A 20984-nucleotide genomic window follows, 5' to 3' on the forward strand; every position below is an offset into this window, starting at 1 on the left:
GCAGTGATCGCTGAGATCTTGGTTGAAAACAGCAGAGGTGTATTTAGAGGGCAGGTTGGTTAGGATGATATCTATGAGGGTGCCCATGTTTACGGCTTTGGGGTGGTATCTGGTAGGTTAATTGATCATTTGTGTGAGATTGAGGGCATCAAGCTTTATAGGATTGTAGGATGGCTGGTGTGTTAAGCATGTTCCAGAGTAGGTCGCCTAGCAGCACAAGCTCTGAAGATAGATGTGCGGCAATCAGTTCCCATATGGTGTCCAGAGCACAGCTGAGGGCGGAGGGTGGTCTATAGCAGGTGGCAACAGTGAGAGACTTGTTTTTAGAGAGGTGGATTTTTTTTAAAGTAGAAGTTCAAATTGTTTGGGTACAGACCTGGATAGTAGGACAGAACTCTGCAGGCTATCTCTGCAGTAGATTGCAACACCGCCCCCTTTGGCCGTTCTATCTTGTCTGAAAATGTTGTAGTTAGGGATGGAGATTTCAGAATTTTTGGTGGTCTTCCTAAGCCAGGATTCAGACACGGCTAGAACATCCGGGTTGGCAGATTGTGCTAAAGCAGTGAATAAAACAAGCTTAGGGAGGAGGCTTCTAATGTTAACATGCATGAAACCAAGGCTATTACGGTTACAGAAGTCATCAAAAGAGAGCACCTCGGGAATAGGAGTGGAGCTAGGCACTGCAGGGCCTGGATTCACCTCTATATCACCAGAGGAACAGAGGAGGAGTAGGATAAGGGTATGGCTAAAAGCTATGAGAATTGGTCGTTTAGAACGTCCGGAATAGAGAGTAAAAGGAGGTTTCTGGGGGCGATAAAATAGCTTCAAGGTATAATGTACAGACAAAGGTTTGGTAGGATGTGAATACAGTGGAGGTAAACCTAGGTATTGAGTGATGATGAGAGAAATATTGTCTCTAGAAACATCATTGACACCTGGTGATGTCATCGCATGTGTGGGTGGTGGAACTGAAAGGTTAGATAAGGTATAATGGGGCGGCAGGGTAGCCTAGTGGTAGCCTAATCCCCAAGCTGACAAGGTACAAATATGTCGTTCTGCCCCTGAACAGGCAGTTAACCCACTGTTCCTAGGCCGTCATTGAAAATAAGAATCTGTTCTTAACTTACTTGCCTAGTTAAATAAAGGTTAAATAAATAAAAAATAATGAGCAGGGCTAGAGGCTCTACAGTTGTCTATATGAGTTCACAAGACGGCACAAACAGATGTGGGAGCAGGCTGTACTACAATTTACTATTTTGTACATTTTTCAAAACCATGTAAAAATGCATTATGAGGTTACAATGTATGTCAAACAATGTCCACAAGGAGGAGACGCCTCACTGCTTGAACGAATGGGGTCTAGTAACAAATGATTGGCATAATACAGAGACGCCAGTAGACTTTGACAGTCACTATTGCAACCAATCCCAAATGCAGATACTGTAGGTGGGCGGGCACTAAAACAGGAAATGTGCTCAATCGATGCAGCTTCTGCTCCATAGTGCACAATGTTTGTAAATTATCCATGTATTCAATATTTTGTTATCTTTATTAATATGCAATATTAGACAGTTGAGTTTGAATCCGGACGCTTGCTTTACTGGTCTTCTGAAATCTCATCCCAAGAAATAATATCCTTTGACGGTAAGTTGTTAGCTAGGTAGTAGCCAACTGTTAGCTATACTAGCTAGCTATCATAACATGTTTTTTTTCTCCAATATATATATAACGTTAGCTAGTATATACTTTCCCAGATCTATTTGAACTGCTACTGGCCATAACTAGCTACGTAGGCAGGCCTTTTGATCATTGATGTTGGCAAGCTAGCTTGCTGAGTACTAACAAAGACCGGCTGAAACCGAAGAGTATGAAGATGGGATAGAACTGCTTCTCCAATAGAAATTCCCGATCACACTTGTGGGCGATGTCATGGCGACGTTGGCTAGTTAAGCTCATGCGTGTGAGTGCAGGCCGTCGAATCAAAGCCATTCCGATATGAAGTCGTTTTTTACTCAATTCAAATGTAATTTCGTCACTTTCACGAGGTTGGAGTATTAACATGTTAAACTATTTAATACATTGGCTCGAATCTAGATTGTGCGCTCAGATTTCGAGAAAATTAACTAAGGAATAATTTTTCACTTCTCAAACCTTTGCCCGGTCTGTTCAGCCTCGCGACCTTGCTTGCCCCTCTGGGTTGGTAGCAGTGTTGCCAACTCGTTTTCAGGGCAAGTTGCTAGAGGCAGGTTGATTTGTTGCTAAAAGTTGTTAAATGACGTTACTCAAATTGACCGGCCATCTCGGCCAAAAATATGATTTGACATTTGTTCAGGTACAGACTCCCACTCTTTTCTGTACTTCTGGCCGTACAATTTTGATTGAGACATGTTAATTGATGTTGTAAGTTCTGTTCAAGATCAAACATTCGTCACCAACTATATTTATTGGGTTTGGCTCGTCGACTGACTACTATTCCGCCAACAATGATTTGCAATTTGCTGCTGCCTGTGCACCGGCTGAGCGCCTGCTGCTGACGTCACTCACAATGCACTTTTGCAGCCAGGCACGTGTGTTGTGACAGAGAAACGTTTTTGTGTCATTTAGATGGAAAATGCGTGCATTTTAGCGTTTGAGTCACTTTTCAGAAGTTGCTAAAAGTTCCAAATACATTTTTAAATTTAGCTAAATTTGTTGCTAGGTGCTGTTTGAAAAAAAGTTGCCAGGGTAGTCTGAAAAGTTGCCAAATCTAGCAACAAAATTGCTAAATTGGCATCACTAGTTCGCGAACGAGTTTAGAACCGGCTCTTGTAGGTGAACGTTGGGAGCCGGCTCGAATATCAGAAGAGCCGAATCTATTTCTAAAAGGAAATACAAAATTAAAATATGAATAATCAAAATAGTTAAATGAATGGAATTAACTAATTCAAAGAACGAAAAAAGAAATAAAATAATATAGGCCTAAATGCTCAAGCGCACAAACATTCGTTCTGTCTGCTCAGACTAACAGCCTCACCTGTTGTTCCTGTCAATCAGACACGCAGTGTCAACCAATGATCCAAAGATGCGCGAGGGAGGGCCGAGCCAAATCACAGTCACACACTTAGCAGCGGAGGAGAGGGGGGAAGTGAAAAAATGAGTCGAAAACACAGCAATTGGATGCGTTTTTAATAATGTAGACAATGTTAGAGCACTGTGTAGAATTTGCCAAAACAAAATATCATATAAGGCCGGTTCTACGCACAACCTACACCGGCGTATGCGAACTGTGCACCTGTTGATAATGGGATATGTAGAAGGGTGAGCCGGTCAAGGATTGATGCAGACAAGGTGGTAGATTGTACAACAAGCGACAGTTTATTACATTTACATTTAAGTCATTTAGCAGACGCTCTTATCCAGAGCGACTTACAAATTGGTGCTTTCACCTTATGACATCCAGTGGAACAGCCACTTTACAATAGTGCATCTAGGTCTTTTAGGGGGGAAGGATTACTTTATCCTATCCTAGGTATTCCTTAAAGAGGTGGGGTTTCAGGTGTCTCCGGAAGGTGGTGATTGACTCCGCTGTCCTGGCGTCGTGAGGGAGTTTGTTCCACCATTGGGGGGCCAGAGCAGCGAACAGTTTTGACTGGGCTGAGCGGGAACTGTACTTCCTCAGTGGTAGGGAGGCGAGCAGGCCAGAGGTGGATGAACGCAGTGCCCTTGTTTGGGTGTAGGGCCTGATCAGAGCCTGGAGGTACTGAGGTGCCGTTCCCCTCACAGCTCCGTAGGCAAGCACCATGGTCTTGTAGCGGATGCGAGCTTCAACTGGAAGCCAGTGGAGAGAGCGGAGGAGCGGGGTGACGTGAGAGAACTTGGGAAGGTTGAACACCAAACGGGCTGCGGCGTTCTGGATGAGTTGTAGGGGTTTAATGGCACAGGCAGGAGCCCAGCCAACAGTGAGTTGCAGTAATCCAGACGGGAGATGACAAGTGCCTGGATTAGGACCTGCGCCGCTTCCTGTGTGAGGCAGGGTCGTACTCTGCGGATGTTGTAGAGCATGAACCTACAGGAACGGGCCACCGCCTTGATGTTATTTGAGAACGACAGGGTGTTGTCCAGGATCACGCCAAGGTTCTTAGCGCTCTGGGAGGAGGACACAATGGAGTTGTCAACCGTGATGGCGAGATCATGGAACGGGCAGTCCTTCCCCGGGAGGAAGAGCAGCTCCGTCTTGCCGAGGTTCAGCTTGAGGTGATGATCCGTCATCCACACTGATATGTCTGCCAGACATGCAGAGATGCGATTCGCCACCTGGTCGTCAGAAGGGGGAAAGGAGAAGATTCAGAGTAAAGATATCTGGTACAGCGTATATACGGGCCCTTCTGTTAGCTCATGAGGAACCAGCAAAAAGAAGCCCTGCTAACTGTGCACAAGCTTTAAATACAGAACAGAAAGTAGTTTGATTCTGGAAGATCGGTTCTTCGGATTGGTTCAGGCTGGGGTGTAGTCTTTCGGCATTGGCTCAGTTGTCTGTCCGTCATCGTAGAATCCTCTTCGGGCCTGTTCTTGGTCACACAATGTTCAGCTAAAGAAGGAGATTAGGTGTGTGCGCTGTCCTCAGTCAAGGCTGCCTCTTCCTGGCTATGTGTGGGTGTCTTATCTGTGTGTCCTCGGCAGTTAGTGTGTAATGTGTGTGCGTTCCTGTCTTCACGGGATGTTGTGGCCGAACTGACGGCTAGCACCTGTGGCTAGGATGTATCCTGTTTTGACAGTGTTGTGGATGATTTAAGTGAGTGTGTGTGTGAGAGATATCCTGTATGAGTCCTAACATGTTTTACTGTGAAAATACGTTGTCTCAGTTATAGCAATGTAATAGCAGTAGGCTGGTCACCTGCATAAGAAATAGCACTTCCTTACAAATCCCTCTCTTCACATCTCCTAGGAGACGTGACACAACCTAACTTGATCCAGACACAGAAAGAAAGCTCTCTCAAAGGGACTATGAAAAAGGCACGGTATTTAAACAGAAATAGATGTATATGTATTACCACCATGTTCTCCACTCAATCCCACTATGTACTAAGTTGGCTACCAGCCACCTAGGAACTTACAACCCTCATTTAACAGAGCGGAGAACAGCAGCTCAAAATAAAAGTAAAATGATTATCCACACAAGCCAACTTTTTCCAGCGGGAAAAAGTTGTGATTCCCTCTCTTCACATCTCCAAAGAGATGTGACACAACCTAATGGGTATTCTCCTCCTCATTCTCAAAGTCTGGCAGGTCATTAGCAAGCAGAGGATACATCTGGGAAGGGGAGGAAGGGTCAATAGCTCTAGAGATAACCCTAGTGGTAAGGGAACAGATACATGGAATGCAACAGCATCCACAGAGAACTAAAATGGCAGCGAACACCGAAATGGAAACCAAAATGGAGGAAACCAGGGTTTTATATTTACCAAACGCACTCATCCAGGAGTCCCACATCGAGGTATCTATCCCAGAATGAGATTTCATTTTACCATTAAGCGTCCGCAGACCCTCCAAAGCGACCGTCAAACTACCATCCGAGGCTGTGTTATTGGGGATGAAAGTACAACACTGGTCACCGAACATAGAGCAAACTCCGCCCTTCTCAGAGAGTAACATATCAATGGCAATACGATTTTGGAAAGCCATCAGGCTGGTTGCAGCCAGTTGACCATGTACCGCTTCAAAACTCTGCTGAGTCCAATTGCCTAGTCTTTGGACGTTGTAATGTATATAGTTAATACGATCAACATTTTTGTTTACTGTGCACCACCAACAGATGGATGATTCAAACCCTGCAGCTACCTGATCTATTAACTTATACTCATCAGGCACTCCCCTAGGGATTCCAATAGCGTCTATGTAGGTGGGGTCTCCACTAGATGGGGTGGTGGCTCGCCTGGCACGTCCCCAATATCCGGGGTTCACTCTCTGGATCCGCAGGACGAGGTCCTCGGCTCCTATAGGGTAGATAGAAACAGGCAACAAGAGAGTAACAAGTGCACAGCGTCCAGTACTGTTGGAAGGTAACTTATCAAACAGGACCGTACTACCACACCACCACCACACATCTGCTCTGGATATTGGCCTGAAGCTCCCCTTAATATTAACTGTATCCAGACACCAATCCGCAGGAATCCATCCCACTTTAGTTCCTCCTCCCGTCATATTGACACAAGTAAAATTTGCCCTTGCTACCTGGTTGTATCAGGACTACTTCACCCGTTTCTGCTGCCCACTGTGGACAAAGCGAAAGCAGCTGTGGAATACTTCCACAGGAGCACAGTAGCTGCCCAGATGGGGATGCCTGAGCTGAGGCCTAAACAAGACTGCTCTACAAGGTGGAATTAAACATTTTATATGTTGAAGTGGTTTCTTGAGGCAAAGGATGTCATCATCTCTACCCTGGCCATTGTCAATGCACCTGTTGATGCTCAGACCCAAGAGGAATGGGAGGTGGTGGTGGTCACTGTGGAGATCAGTGGAGAGAGGTACAGTAAGCAGTTATTACTACATTATTTAATCCAGTATTATATATGTATATGAGCAGTAGATGAGAATGTAGTATCAGTTGACAAAACATGAACCTGAACTAATAAGTTACTGTTCTCTTCAGCTATGTGATAGCCTCAAAAATGATACTCTTGTGTCAGGGTCTGCAGCGAATCACAGCCAGCCGCCAGAGAGAAGAAAATGTAACCACAGGACATGTGAGAGTTGATGGACAGAAACCGCTGCACTTGAACCCAGGTTTAAGTTAGCCTTCAGTGATTCCAGAGCGATTGATGAGGCTCTTTAAAGAATAACCTCAGCAGTAGGGAGGGACAGCCCCATCAGTCAGCTGGCTCAGGCACCAGGGCAACAGGAAGAAGAGGGATCAGATGGAGCAGAAGCACCAGCAGTAGTGCCACAAACGTCTGCTGTTTGGGTGTTGTTCGACGAGAGCGAAACTGGGGATGCAGCAGGAAGGAATCTCAGCAGATGCCATAATGAAGGAGCCCCTCCTCCAAAGATCTGCAGATTCTCTGAGCTGGTGGAAGAACAAGGCCTCTGTCTACCCACGACTTGCTAAAGTCATGAAAGGGAGACTCTGCATAATGGCCACATCTGTTCCCTCAGAGGGTCTTCTCAAAAACGGGACAAATAATAACTGAGAGAAAAAAACGCATCAGCCCCCTGAAAGTGAGGCAGCTTGCATTTCTGAATGCAAATTTCTCATAAAAGCAAAATATGTTCCGTGTGTGTGCTGTGTGCTGCTGGTTATAACATGGCAATAAAGAAGAGAGAAAAGAGGGACCAGTTTAATGTTTTATGTGGGATGTTGCAGTTTTGCACCTTGATATTTATTTTTCTTTGATATGGTGCAATGTTCTATTATGTTGTTCAGATTGTATTAGTTTTGAATTGTTACATTTATATGCACTTTTTAATATACATTAAAAAAGTTATACTTTAAATGCAAATGTTTAATATTATTTTTCATAACAAACCAATGCATTTTTAAATACATTGTTGTTAAGGTAGTGTACGACTTCATTTAATAATTTAATTAGAATTGTTTTAACTCAATCATAGTCAAACTATCACAAACTGTTTGAATTTAAAAAATACAAAACATATATTTTTTTAAAGAGCCGTTTGGGAGCCAAAAGAGCAGTCTCTTTTTGGTGAGCTGAGCCGGCTAAATGAAAAGAGCCGGAATGCCCATCACTACTCTGTGGTGGTACTTCTTCAATGACGTATAACGGAGGTTGGCTTCCAATAAATGTTGCATTACTGCCACCACCATTACTCCACTATTTAAATACCCTACCATCTAACCCTGCACTCACTAAAACCCACCACTATTTAAATACCCTACCATCTAACCCTGCACTCACTAAAACCCACCACCATTACCCCACTATTTAAATCTATCTAGTCCTACCTCAGGCCAACAGCCTGAAAGGATGGGATTACCACCACTCAACACACCCTACCCTGTAACTCTTCTGATGTCAAGTCTCATACACCCAAATACCTCTGTAGCTGTCACCAGAACCTCAACCTGCCTCTCTTGCACTGGACACTTCTGATTCCCAGCCCCATGGGCACTCCTACAATTATACAATTAACACAGACCACTACTTTCCCCAATGCTACACATTCCTTTGTCTCATGCCCTTAGGTACACTTGTCACTTCCTAGGAACCTCCCTCCTACACACTGCTGCCAAAAGCCCATAAGCTTGACACTAATAACGTAATGTATTTCGGCACAAAAGCTTGTACAGGATAACTTACATATCCTAATCACTTTGTCGGCAAAGACTCAACATCAAAACTCAAAAGAACAAGGGAATCTTCCTCTTCAGTTGGTCAACTTTAACATTTACCGCTACCCAGTAATCACGCCTTTCACTGGCACCCTTTTCTCGAGAGCAAAACAATTCACATCTCTTGTCCCCATTAGTTTAACGCGGAGCTCCTGCTCCCTCCGACCAGCAGAAACTGGTTCCACAGCACCCAACTGTTTTCACCCTCTCTGAAACCACAAATGGATCAGCCAAAAGGCAATGGTCCACTTAAAAAAAAAAAATGTCACTCTTACTGTCACGGACTCATCTTTATCCTGACCCTCAGTGCAAGGCTCCGGCTCCGAGAACTTCACCACACCTACCCCCTCTGATACTTCGCCCTCACTCACTTCCATTTCTCCTGCTGTCTTTGACCCGGCTTATCCTTTCTACTTCTTTAACAAGGGGGCGACAAGCTAGCTAGCTAGAGCAGTCAATCGATGTCCAAAACAATGGTTTGCTGTGTGGCTTTTGATCGAACTGCTTGGGCATTCCTCCCTGGCTCTAACAATATTGGTTGGATGTATTAGTGCAGTTAAAGGGTCCTTATTGTGTCATCCAGCGAGTTTGTAATGCAAGGATTTATTACTAAATCTTATTTATTCTGTCAGCATTCATGTCATTACATCTTCTGTCATCAATTTGCTCAAATCAAGCCCTGGCTAGTGTTTTTGGCCTGGTGTTTTGCTGCATGTTCTCAGATCTGTGTATCCTTTTCTGTCTACAGTCATGGGGGAGGTTGAGTTGTCCTGTCTCGCCTATGTGAAGATGTACCTGCACGCCTGTCTGTTTCCACGGTGCAGTGTCAATGGGCTGTTGTTGTCATCCAGCCCAGCAGGTGGCGCTGTGTGTGTGACAGACTGCGTTCCCTTGCTTCACACTCACCTACCATTGGCTCCCATCACCCAGCTGGCTCTCACACAGGTAACCACCTAATAACCTGTGGTCTTTGCTGTCCAACATACAGTATGTCAGAAATGATCAAACACAAGTAGCCTAACTACTCGTTCTTACCTGGCAGTGGTGCATGTACAGTGTGGATCAGTCTTTTGGCTTGTCATGTATTTATGTGCTGTAATGTATCATACCTTCTTTGCTTCAGGTGGATGTATGGTGTGCACAGACACAGCAGAGGATTGTAGGTTACTACCAAGCCAATGCCTGTGTGTCAGACAGCAGGTGTGTGTCCCACTGTGGTTCAGCTTCACTATTGACTCTGTAGATGTTAATTTCTCTATCATGTGGTTTCAGCGGCCTGTTAGCCTGCTTATCACATGCTAATCACCTGTGTTAAACAATAACCGCTCCTTCTCTCTCCCCTTCGCTGGGCAGCCCTACGCCGTGTGCGTTGAAGATTGCAGACAAGATCGCAGAGCAGTGTAACAATGCAGTTTTGTTAATGGTAGGCATCCACTGTGGTTTTATTATCTGTAATTCCTTATTGTGTGTGTGTGTGTGTGTCCAAGCTCACAATGCAGCAGCTTTTTGGTAAATCTTTCTGATGTGTGTCTGCATCCCCTTCTCTCTAACTGTGACCTGTGTGGCTTGTCAGATTGATGGTGGAAAGATGTCTCCTGACTACAGGGTGCCTCCCATCGTGATGTATGAGCGAAAAGATACCCGCTGGACCCTCAAAGACAAACACACGTAAGATCTGGACATCTCTGCTATCCTTCTTTCAAGATAGTTAATTACCATTTGCTTTTCTGTTGATAGCACACCTCTATCAAGTACATTCACAGTAGCTGTGGCTGTAGCAGCTGTGTAGGACTACATTGTATTGAAGAGGAAGCTCGGGAGAGGGGGTGTGTGTTTCTTAACAACAGCTCGTGTGCAATCTCTAATATTAAGGAAGTCTGCTCGCTTGAGTTAGAATACCTCATGATAAGCTGTAGACCATACATTTTACCAAGAGAGTTTATCTATATTAATCGTAGCCATCTATTTAGCACCACAAAACTAATGCTGGCACTAAGACCGCCCTCAACGAGCTGTATAGAGCCAGAAGTAAAAAAGAAAATACTCACCCAGAGGCGGTGCTCCAAGTGGCTGGTGACTGATGCAGGAAAACTTAAATCCATTTTACCTCATTTCTACAAGCATGTCACCTGTGCAACTAGAGGCATAAAAAACCTCTAGATCACCTTTACTCCACACACAGAGATGCATACAAAGCTCTCCCTTGTCCTCCATTTGGCAAATCTGACTATAACTCTATCCTCCTGATTCTTGCTTACAAGCAAAGACTCAAACAGGAAGCACCAGTGACTTGCTCAATAAGTGGTCCGATGAAGCGGATGTTCAGTTAGACTGTTCCGGGATTCATCCGATGGCACTGAGGAGTTCACCAGATCAGTCACCGGCTTCATTAATAAGTGCCTCAACGATGTCGTCCCCACAATTACCGTACGTACATATCCCAACCAGAAGCCATGGATTACAGGCAACATCCTCACTGACCTAAAGGCTAGAGCTGCCGCTTTCAAGGTGCAGGAGACTAATCCGGGCGTTTATAAGAAATCCTGCTACACCCTCTGAGGAACCATCAAACAGGCAAAGGGTCAATACAGGACCAAGATCGAATCCTACTACACCGGTTCTAATGCTCGTCAGATGTGGCAGGGCTTGCAAACTATCATGGATTACAAAGAGAAACCCAGCCGCGAGCTGTCCCGTGTCATGAGCCTACCAGATGAGCTAAATACTTTCTATGCTCGCTTCGAGGCTAGCAACACTGGACCATGCATGAGAGCACCAGCTATTCCGGACGACTGTGTGATCACGCTCTCCGTAGCCGATGTGAGAAAGAACTTTAAACAAGTTAACATTCACAAGGCCGCAGGACCAGATGAATTACCAGGATGCGTCCTCAGAGCATGCGCTGACCAGCTGGCAAGTGTCTTCACTGACATTTTCAACCTCTCCCTGACCCAGTCTGTAATACCTACATGTTTCAAGCAGACCACCATAGTCCCTGTGCCCAAGGAAGCGAAGGTAACCATCGTTGGACTCCCATCTGTAGAGATTAAATGCTTTGAAAAGCTGGTCATGGCTCACATCAACACCATCATCCCAGACACCCTGGACCCACTCCAATTCGCATACCGCCCCAACAGATCCAATCTCTATTGCACCCCACACTGCCCCCTCTCACCTGGACAAAAGGAACACCTACGTGAGAATGCTGTTCACTGAATACAGCTCAGTGTTCAACACCATAGTGCCCTCCAAGGTCATCACTAAACGAAGGACCCTGGGATTAAACACCTCCCTCTGCAACTGGATCCTGGACTTCCTAACGGGACGCCCTCGGGTAGTGAGGGTAGGTAACAACACATCCGCCACAGGGGAGCGTGCTTGGTCTGTGTGGCCGCGAACGTCTCCAACACCATCAATAAGTTTGCAGAGGACACGACGGTGGTAGGCCTTCAAGTTCCTCTGTGTCCACATCACTAAGGAATTATCATGGTCCACACACACCAAAGCAGTCATTAAGAGGGCAACAACAACACCTCTTCCCCCTCAGGAGGATGAAAATATCTGCAAAAGGTTCTACAGCTGCACCATTGAAAGCATATTGACTTGCTGCACCACCACTTGTTTATGGCAACTGCTTGGCATCCGACCACAAGGCTCTACAGAGGGTAGTGCGTATGATCCGGTACTTCACTGGGGCCGAGCTCCCTGCCACCCAGGAACTCTATACCAGGTGGTGTCAGAGGAAGGCCCTAAAAATTGTCAAAGACTCCAGCCATCCAAGTCATAGACTGTTCTCTCTGATACCACACGGCAAGCGGTACCAATGCACCAAGTCTGGAACCAACAGGACCCTGAACAGCTTCTACCCCCAAGACATAAGACTGCTAAATAATTAGCCCGGGTAGCTATTTGTTAACTAACTATCGGCATTGACCCTTTTTGTCTCGATTCATCACATATGCTGCTTTTACTGTTTATCTATCCTGTTACCTAGTAACTTTATCCCTACCTATAAATACACATATCTACCTCAGTTAACTCGTACCCCGGGGAAATCGACTCGGTACTGGTACAATGTGTATATAGTCAAGTTATCGTTACTTATTGTCTATTTATTCCTCGTGTAATTATTTTTCTATTAATTCTCTTTTGTCTCACTGCATTGTTGGGAGACATTTCATTTCACTGTTAGTCTACACCTGCTGTTTACGAAGCATGTGACAAATACAATTATTTGTTAGAAAAATATAAATTTATTTGAAGTATACATTCATTAAAGATTCCTTTTCTTTCCCCAGGATAATGCTGCGGCAGTGGGAGGAGACTCGGGACATAGCCAGTCAGCTGCTGGACTCTGGAGATCACTCGTTATTAGTTGATTTTGACAGCCATTTGGACGACATCACTAGGGACTGGACAAATCAGAAACTGAATGCCAAAATAGCAGAGCTTGCCTCACCAGCCAATGGTAATGTTTGAAATAAGCTTGTAGATAACTAACTTTTGAGTAACATCTTTCAAATTTAAATAGTTGGAATTATATACAGTATGTCTTAAACCTGCTGAAACTACACATATTTAGTTAAGAATCTTATTTTTATTATTACCATCTAACAGCCAAATAAGCACATCATCCACGATATTTTCTAAATATGAAATAGATTTAATAGGATCAGGCAGAACACTGACAACACATGCATAAATAACTGAAATATTGACAGATCTGTGCAGTCTTCCACCTAACAACATTCTCAGTCCAGAGTGTGCCTTGTGTCAAACCCAGCAGCCATGTTGTTAACCCACTTACAACCATTAACAAAGCTGTGCTCATAGTTCAATGGCTGCCAATGGCATCACAACATTACGTACATCCTGACCCACTGCTTTCAGAGTGTGTAAGCTTATCAACCCATTAAACTACATCTACAAACTATTTAAAGTGATATTGTGTTCATATAAACATCGGTTCATAAGAGAAAGGAGCCCCCCCTGGATTCATTTCTATATGACGAAGAGATAAAGTATACGAATATTGTTTTTTCTCAATATAAATGTGCTGAACAAGCATTACCACTTTCAGAAACCAAAACCGCAGACAGACAAGTTGGTTTCCTGCCTTGAACAGTTGACATGGTGATGATCAAATAACTGAACTTTGGCCCTAATATGTCTTTCTGAGCCTGTTTTGGGAGAATCTCATACACTACTTACAACAGCTTTGTCAACAGTTCCGCTATCACAGACTATGTAAACAACATGAGGAGGATCCTGAAAGGGATCTGAAGCAGTACCACAGTCAGCATTCATAAAGACAGCAATAAGGAGTAAAAGTCTCTGACTCCCTATAAAAAGGCCCAATTGTGATATGTTTTTCCACTAATTGGTCTTTTGACCAATCACATCTCTTTTCACATCATCTCTTTTTCATAGCTGATCTGATTGGTCAGTAGAAAAAGATCAGAATTGGGCTGCCTATGTAAACACAGCCAAAGTGGGTTGGAAATCATTTGGACCAATAGTATAACACCAGGTGATTGGGTTGGTAAAGGGCAATCCTGAAGGCTAAACCAAAGTGATGTCTCCATTCCATGTAGTGCTATTCAGTCTAGTGGTTCATGTCTGAGGCTTGGGACTCCGTTAAATCCGTATCATGGATGTTCAGTGCGATTGAAATGTAAAACTCAATTCCGACTGAGCCGACTTATGCAGCGTTTAACCGTGAATGCAGTCTCCGCAAACGCAGGAACATTGCCTTTAAATTGCGCTGAATTTCCGCGACACGGATTGAATTGAGCCCTTGGTATCAGATCAGATAGTGCTTCAATATTGTTTTCACTCTTAATTTATACAAGATGTCCTGTGATCAGATGCTCAGGGGTAAGGCACTGGTACCAGGTTGATGGTGACATCTCCTGATTGGCTGGCTATGTCGCGGAGGTAGGTCATTGACTCCCGGAAGTCTTCAGCTTCTTTGACCTGCTGCTGAGCCCAGGGTAGGGTTATCTGGAGAAGAGGGGGTGCGTGGTTTAGTCCCTCTTTAATTCACAGTGAAACGTGTAGTTATCCTGTACTTACATAAACCTTAGTTTAAGGCAGGGATCATCAACTAGATCCAATCATTTCAAACCTTGCTTACAGTTGTATACGATCACATATCTCTTTATTACATGTGGGAATATTTTGGGAACAGACGTCCCAAATTAAAATCAGTTGGAGCTGATTTGCTGGTGTTTTTACAGTGTTTTATGTCCAACAGACAATTTGGGGGGCCGCCAGTTGGGAAACCCTGTTCTAAGGTATGCATTTACTGCACCTTTTGTTTACATTTGAACAGGTGTTACAGTTATTTATGAGTAAGTGAGGAAAAGCTTTCAGCTGTACCTGTGTGATGATGAGTTTGCTGGATGGGTCCTCTGTGGCACTGAACTCTTCTCCGAAACACAAGGTGATGCCACACTGAGGAGGGTCTCCCCCGTAACTGCGGAAGTGGTCCAGCTCTAAGGAAACACGCAGTCAGTAAATGCACATGGACTGCTGAGATATCCAATAAGGGGCCAACAAAGTAGTGGGTTATCCTCACCAAGAGAGAGTGAGCAGCACCATGTCACTCACCCATTTTGAAAGCCTCTCTGTCAAAGAGCAGCACGGGTTCCACAGCACGGTTCATCTTGTGGGGTCCCGTCGTGGTTGAATGTGGCCCTGTCCAGAACACCCGGCCCTGGCAGTAGCGCTTAGCATAGATCCCTGCCCCCGTGGAGGTCAGGATCACCCCTTTCTCCATGAAGGGCAACAGTGTGGAGAGGGCCTGGAGCTGAGGCCCGATGCCAGGGCTGGAGGTCAGGGTGGAGGGGGACTCTGGGAGGGGGATGCGTGGGAACCCACCCATCATCAGGGTGGGTGGAACAGGTGATGAGGGCAGGTAGGCGATTCGGACATCGCTGCCTATGACCTCACGTTTAAGCACCTCCTGTCCTATGTATTTCACTAAGACATGGAACGAGTCCCGTGCTGGAGTGGGAGAGAGAGAGAGAGAAGGGATGAGAGTGAATGAGAGACCGAGCAGGAATAGTTCATGTAGTATGGGCCGATTCCAGTTTAGGAAATTACGCCTTTCTTACGCACTTCTCAATAGTTGCTATTCAGACTTGCCTCACGAAGGTGCGTAACAGGCTTTGCAGGCGGGCGCGTTCTTAATAAATGTAATTCAACAGCTGAAAACCCTCCCACTTGCTGGCCAACAGATTATTTCATGGAGTTTAAATTAAATAGGGTCTCCAGTACATTTAACTTAAGCCATCCCTTTAAATACGGTGTACCTTTTTAGTTAGAATTTTGTTGACAGACTCACTAGAATATTTTGAGAGAACACATTCAGAATATTAGGGATCAATGAAAGAAAGCCATCTAGATATATGCTTATTTGTCTCCGTTTCAGTACAAATTGGTAGATCTTGTAGATTATTTAGGGTTAGGAAACTACAGTATATCTAAAACAAGTCATTTATATTTATAATTCTCTTGTCCAAACGGATTACTCATTTACCTAGCTTTTATAAAGTTGTAAATTAAAATACATGAAGAATGGTGTTATTTCTATCTGAAAAAATAAAGTAGATGTTTTTCCACTTGATTCATGGTTTCCTAGCTCCTAAAGGTGATGGAATTATGAGGGAATTAAGTCACGGTCAGAACAAGGCGTATCAGGCCTCCTTAGTGGCTCAGTGGTCTAAGACACTGCATCGCTCTGCCACTAGAGATCCTGGTTAGAGTCCAGGTTCTGTCGCAGCCGGCCGCGACCGGGAGACCAATGGGGCGGCACACAATTGGCCCAGTGTCATCTGGGTTAGGGGAGGGTTTGGCTGGCAGGGATGTTCATGTCCCATCACCACTCCTGTAGCGGGCCGGGTGCAGTAACACACTGGCACGGTCGCCAGGTGTATGGTGTTTCCTCCGACACTTTGGTGCGGCTGGCTTCCGGGTTAAGCGGGCATTGTGTCAAGAAGCAGTGCGACTTGGTTGGGTTGTGTTTCAGAGGACGCACAGCTCTCGACCTTCGCCTCTCCAGAGTACGTACGGGAGTTACAGCGATGTGACAATTAGATAACACGAAATTGGGGCAACATTTTTTTATACACACCTACATTTATTCAATCTCCACCCCAGAGAAATAGCAGGTGAATAAGCATGCTATTCTCATGCTTAAGTTTAAGGTCAAAATACGAGTAGAGAGAAAAGTGCATAAAAATGGAAATGCATTCCATTTACGTGCACTTAACTCAGGTCAGAATCGGCCCCCATGTGATTGAGAAGCTGATTTGACTTCCTTTCTGCATAGCATTACCTCCAGGGGGAGGGACGGTCTCAATCGTGACGTTCACCTGGAGCTCATCGACCGCTAGAGGAAGACAACAGAATATCAACAGCATGTCAATCAACCACATGCTATTGGAGAACTCCCAAGAGTGGAGAAACAGTTGCTGAGAGATCCAACATAAATTAACACAGAGATTCAGTGTTTGACAGACATGACATTGAGTTAGTAAGACATAAGACTTACTCCCATCGCTCTTCAGGATGACCAAGGGCTGATTGAACTGGTCTTGTTGGATGGTAAGAACACTTTCATCAATCTCCTGAACAGACTGATAAAAACACACACAAATTGACATAAACAATAGAGATACATCCCAAATGTTTCTAGAACTTGTTTCTGTCTTTAAAATGCCAGACCTACCATGGTGATTGGGGCGGTGATGATCTCCTCTTTCATCTGTTTGACCACAACCTCCTCCTCCTTCACCTCCTCCTCGCTATCTGAATCGCTGCTCCTTCTCTTCCTCCCTCCTGCTCTGGCTCGACCCTTTATTTTAACATTCCCCAACACTGAAGAGAAAAGGCACCATATGTTAGCAATTTGTTTACTGCAATTTAGCCTGCTTTGAAGTTGTCTCAACAGCTACAAAAAACTATGTGGAGTTATTGCTGCTCTGATAAAATTTGCACCGCTGACCCCTGTATGACTGTATGTCCCTTTGGACTGACTGAGGGAACTATAGTAGAGTACAGTTGTGGCCAAAAGTTTTGAGAATGACACAAATATTAATTTTCACAGTCTGCTGCCTCAGTGTCTTTAGATATTTTTGTCAGATGTTACTATGGAATACTGAAGTATAATTATAAGCATTTCATAAGCGTCAAAGGCTTTTATTGACAATTATATCAAGTTTATGCAAAGAGTCAATATCTGCAGTTTTGACCCTTCTTTTTCAAGACCTCTGCAATCCTCCCTGGCATGCTGTCAATTAACTTCTGGGCCACATCCTGACTGATGGCAGCCCATTCTTGCATAATCAATGCTTGGAGTTTGTCAGAATTTGTGGGTTTTGTTTGTCCACCCGCCTCTTGAGGATTGACCACAAGTTCTCAATGGGATTAAGGTCTGGGGAGTTTCCATGCCATGGACCCAAAATATCGATGTTTTGTTTCCCGAACCACTTAGTTATCACTTTTGCCTTATTGCAAGGTGCTCCATCATGCTGGAAAAGACATTGTTTGTCACCAAACTGTTCCTGGATGGTTGGGAGAAGTTGCTCTCGGAGAATGTGTTCTTTATTCATGGCTGTGTTCTTAGGCAAAATTGTGAGTGAGCCCACTCCCTTGGCTGAGAAGCAACCCCACACATGAATGGTCTCAGGATGCTTTACTGTTGGCATGACACAGGACTGATGGTAGCGCTCACCTTGTCTTCTCCGGACAAGCTTTTTTCTGGATGCCCCAAACAATCGGAAAGGGGATTCATCAGAGAAAATGACTTTACCCCAGTCCTTAGCAGTCCAATCCCTTTAACTTTTGCAGAATATCAGTCTGTCCCTGATGTTTTTCCTGTAGAGAAGTGGCTTCTTTGCTGCCCTTCTTGACACCAAGCCATCCTCCAAAAGTCTTCACCTCACTGTGCGTGCAGATGCATTCACACCTGCCTGCTGCCATTCCTGAGCAAGCTCTGTACTGGTGGTGCCCCGATCCCGCAGCTGAATCAACTTTAGGAGACGGTCCTGGCGCTTGCTGGACTTTCTTGGGCGCCCTGAATCCTTCTTCACAACAATTGAACCGCTCTCCTTGAAGTTCTTGATGATCCGATAAATGGTTGATTTAGGTACAATCTTACTGACAGCAATATCCTTGCCTGTGAAGCCCTTCTTGTGCAAAGCAATAATGACTGCACGTGTTTCCTTGCAGGTAACCATGGTTGACAGAGGAAGAACAATGATTTCAAGCACCACCCTCCTTTTGAAGCTTCCAGTCTATTCGAATTCAATCAGCATGACAGAGTGATCTCCAGCCTTGTCCTTGTCAACACTCACACCTGTGTTAACGAGAGAATCACTGACATGATGTCAGCTGGTCATTTTGTGGCAGGGCTGAAATGCAGTGGAAATGTTTTTTTGGGACTCATTTGCATGGTAAAGAGAGACTTTGCAATTAATTGCAATTCATCTGATCACTCTTCATAACATTCTGGAGTATATGCAAATGGCCATCATACAAACTGAGGCAGCAGACTTTGTGAAAATTGATATTTGTGTCATTCTCAACTTTTGGCCACAACTGTAGAGTGCTGCATGCATGTGGTCATGGAGTTGGCCAGTATTAAAAATCTAAATCTTCTCAACCTCGAGTGTAACTTCCTCAAACCTAAAGAATGTACATTGCTACACCCGGTCTATTCCCAGATAGTGGATATGAGGATGTGGTTATACTGTAGATTCCTACACAAGATCAAAAGATAATGGCTGGAACATCGTAAAAGAGGGGTAGAAATAAACATTGCATAACTAACTCTCACCTTGTTCATTCATCGGTACAAGGCAGTAAACTTTGTATGGTTCGGAGATGTCTAGCTGGGACCTCTCGGGGACCTCTTTGAACTCCGGGCTCTTATTGAGAGCACAGCGCAGCCGGGTCTTCCAGGAGGCAGGGTCCACACGACCCCCATCGGACAACTTCCCCTTAAACACCGCCCATGCCTATGGATGAGGCATTTAGACTCACACCTCAGGAAATAATGCCTACTGTATGTTTTAATAGATGATAAATAACAAGGGGCTACTGTAAAATGACGACTTAACGAACTAGGGATAGTACTGATAAAGTGTCAGGACCTTGAAGATGGCACCATCCTCTTCACTGCGGAAGTCCTGTTTCCCGGCGTGTTTCCAGGGGATACGAAACATGGTCTTGGCGTCATCGTCCCATATCAGGCCAGGGTACTTCCCACTGCTGACCTGCACAAGACACGGTGGGGGTGAGACCAGGACAACACTCACTCAACCCATGTCCCAGACAGACAGTACACTAACTGTGGTGGCAGATAGCCTAGCGGTTAAGAATGTTGGCCCTATAACTGAAAGGTCACTGGTTTGAATCCCTGAGCCGACTAGGTATAAAAAATACAAATCAATGGATGGGCCTTTGAGAAAGGCAGTTAACCCTAATTTCTCTGGATAAGAGCATCAGTTAAATGACTCAAATATACAGGTCACTATGGTGTACCAGCTCAGACACATCCACTGCAAACAGCTGTTAGTGCACACACATTCATTTGCTCAAAAGGAACTATTGAACAAATCATCCTCAAACACTCACCTGGTCTACCATCCAGGAGCGTAGTCTGCGGGTTGAGCGAATTCTCCCAGATGCCATAGCTGTGAAAACAGTAGAACTTTATTTCCATCTAGTCTGGCAAAAAAATATATATAATTGTGTCATACAAACTATACACATAGTATTAGGCCTACCTCAGTGGAGGCTGCTGAGGGGAGGACGGCTCATAATAATGGCTGGAACAGAGCTAATGGAATGGTATTAACCCATGTGTTTGATATCATTCCAGCCATTACCACGAGCCCGTCTTCCCCAATTAAGGTGCCACCAACCTCCTGCTGCCTACATAGGCTGATACTGTATTATATTGAGTTTGTTTGTAAGAGCAGTGCTAGCAAGATAACGAATATTGTGAGTACATGACTGATTATGTATGCGTGACGTGTGTGTAGTTCAGCTGAGGACATTCACACGGGCAAACTGCTATGTATGTTTGCACAAATAGCTACTTAAAGGCGCAGTAGTAAAGGCTAGGTTCTCATTTAATGCATATATGAGAAGCGGTAGAGCCGTTCTATGAGAGCCATTTCTATGCTTCCAGTTGCGTTTTTTTGCTCTTTTTACTTTCGGCTTTTTACATCAGCTTCAAACAGCTGAAATAACAATATTTATATGTTTTATTTATGAATGTAAGCAACTATTATGCTTAGAGCCGATACTATAATCAAATCAACTACTGAAGTCCCCATCTAAATATATCAAACTAATAAATAAACAAAATGCTAATGAAGTGTAACTCTTTTGCATAAACCTTTTCCACATATTTAGAAAGAGTGTGATGAAGGTGAATAGTTTCATTTACCTTAGGTTGCGTTTCCTCGGATTCTTCAATAGAGCGGATTATGAGCGCATAGTACTGTACTTTTGACTGGAAAATCCAGAGGCTGTTCGCCTGCCTCCCGCAGAGCAGAGGCAGGCGCTCCCTTTCCCCGAAATCACGTGACTTTAGAGAACTACAGCAGGTTACTGTTTAGACAACTGGGGGCGACATTTCACT

The 20984-nt window shown here is 44.5% G+C and overlaps 2 protein-coding genes across 4 annotated transcripts; one reads left to right on the top strand and one right to left on the bottom strand.

Annotated features, from left to right (window-relative positions):
- Positions 1–1449: 1449 nt before the first annotated feature.
- Positions 1450–13259, top strand: emc9 (ER membrane protein complex subunit 9). 2 transcript variants are annotated; one of them, XM_029626335.2, is made up of 7 exons: positions 1450–1644; positions 4925–4992; positions 9075–9271; positions 9450–9526; positions 9680–9749; positions 9900–9994; positions 12625–13259. In XM_029626335.2, the coding sequence occupies exons 3-7, from the start codon at positions 9077–9079 to the stop codon at positions 12803–12805; spliced, it is 618 nt and encodes a 205-aa protein (XP_029482195.1). In that variant the 5' UTR covers positions 1450–1644; positions 4925–4992; positions 9075–9076; the 3' UTR covers positions 12806–13259. The 2 variants fall into 2 exon arrangements, with proteins under 2 accessions (XP_029482195.1, XP_029482194.1); XM_029626334.2 differs by lacking the exon at positions 4925–4992.
- On the bottom strand, positions 12969–20951 carry irf9 (interferon regulatory factor 9). 2 transcript variants are annotated; one of them, XM_029626333.2, is made up of 10 exons: positions 20790–20951; positions 19970–20028; positions 19486–19608; positions 19170–19350; positions 17061–17209; positions 16884–16968; positions 16668–16721; positions 14939–15334; positions 14708–14823; positions 12969–14329 (listed from the first exon to the last, which is right to left on the bottom strand). In XM_029626333.2, exons 2-10 carry the CDS (start codon positions 20024–20026, stop codon positions 14198–14200), a joined length of 1293 nt encoding a protein of 430 aa, XP_029482193.2. In that variant the 5' UTR covers positions 20027–20028; positions 20790–20951; the 3' UTR covers positions 12969–14197. The 2 variants fall into 2 exon arrangements, with proteins under 2 accessions (XP_029482193.2, XP_064863059.1); XM_065006987.1 differs by lacking the exon at positions 20790–20951 and adding an exon at positions 20122–20770.
- Positions 20952–20984: the final 33 nt, after the last annotated feature.

The sequence above is a fragment of the Oncorhynchus nerka genome, linkage group LG22 (assembly GCF_034236695.1).
Source record: "Oncorhynchus nerka isolate Pitt River linkage group LG22, Oner_Uvic_2.0, whole genome shotgun sequence".
NCBI lineage: Eukaryota > Metazoa > Chordata > Actinopteri > Salmoniformes > Salmonidae > Oncorhynchus > Oncorhynchus nerka.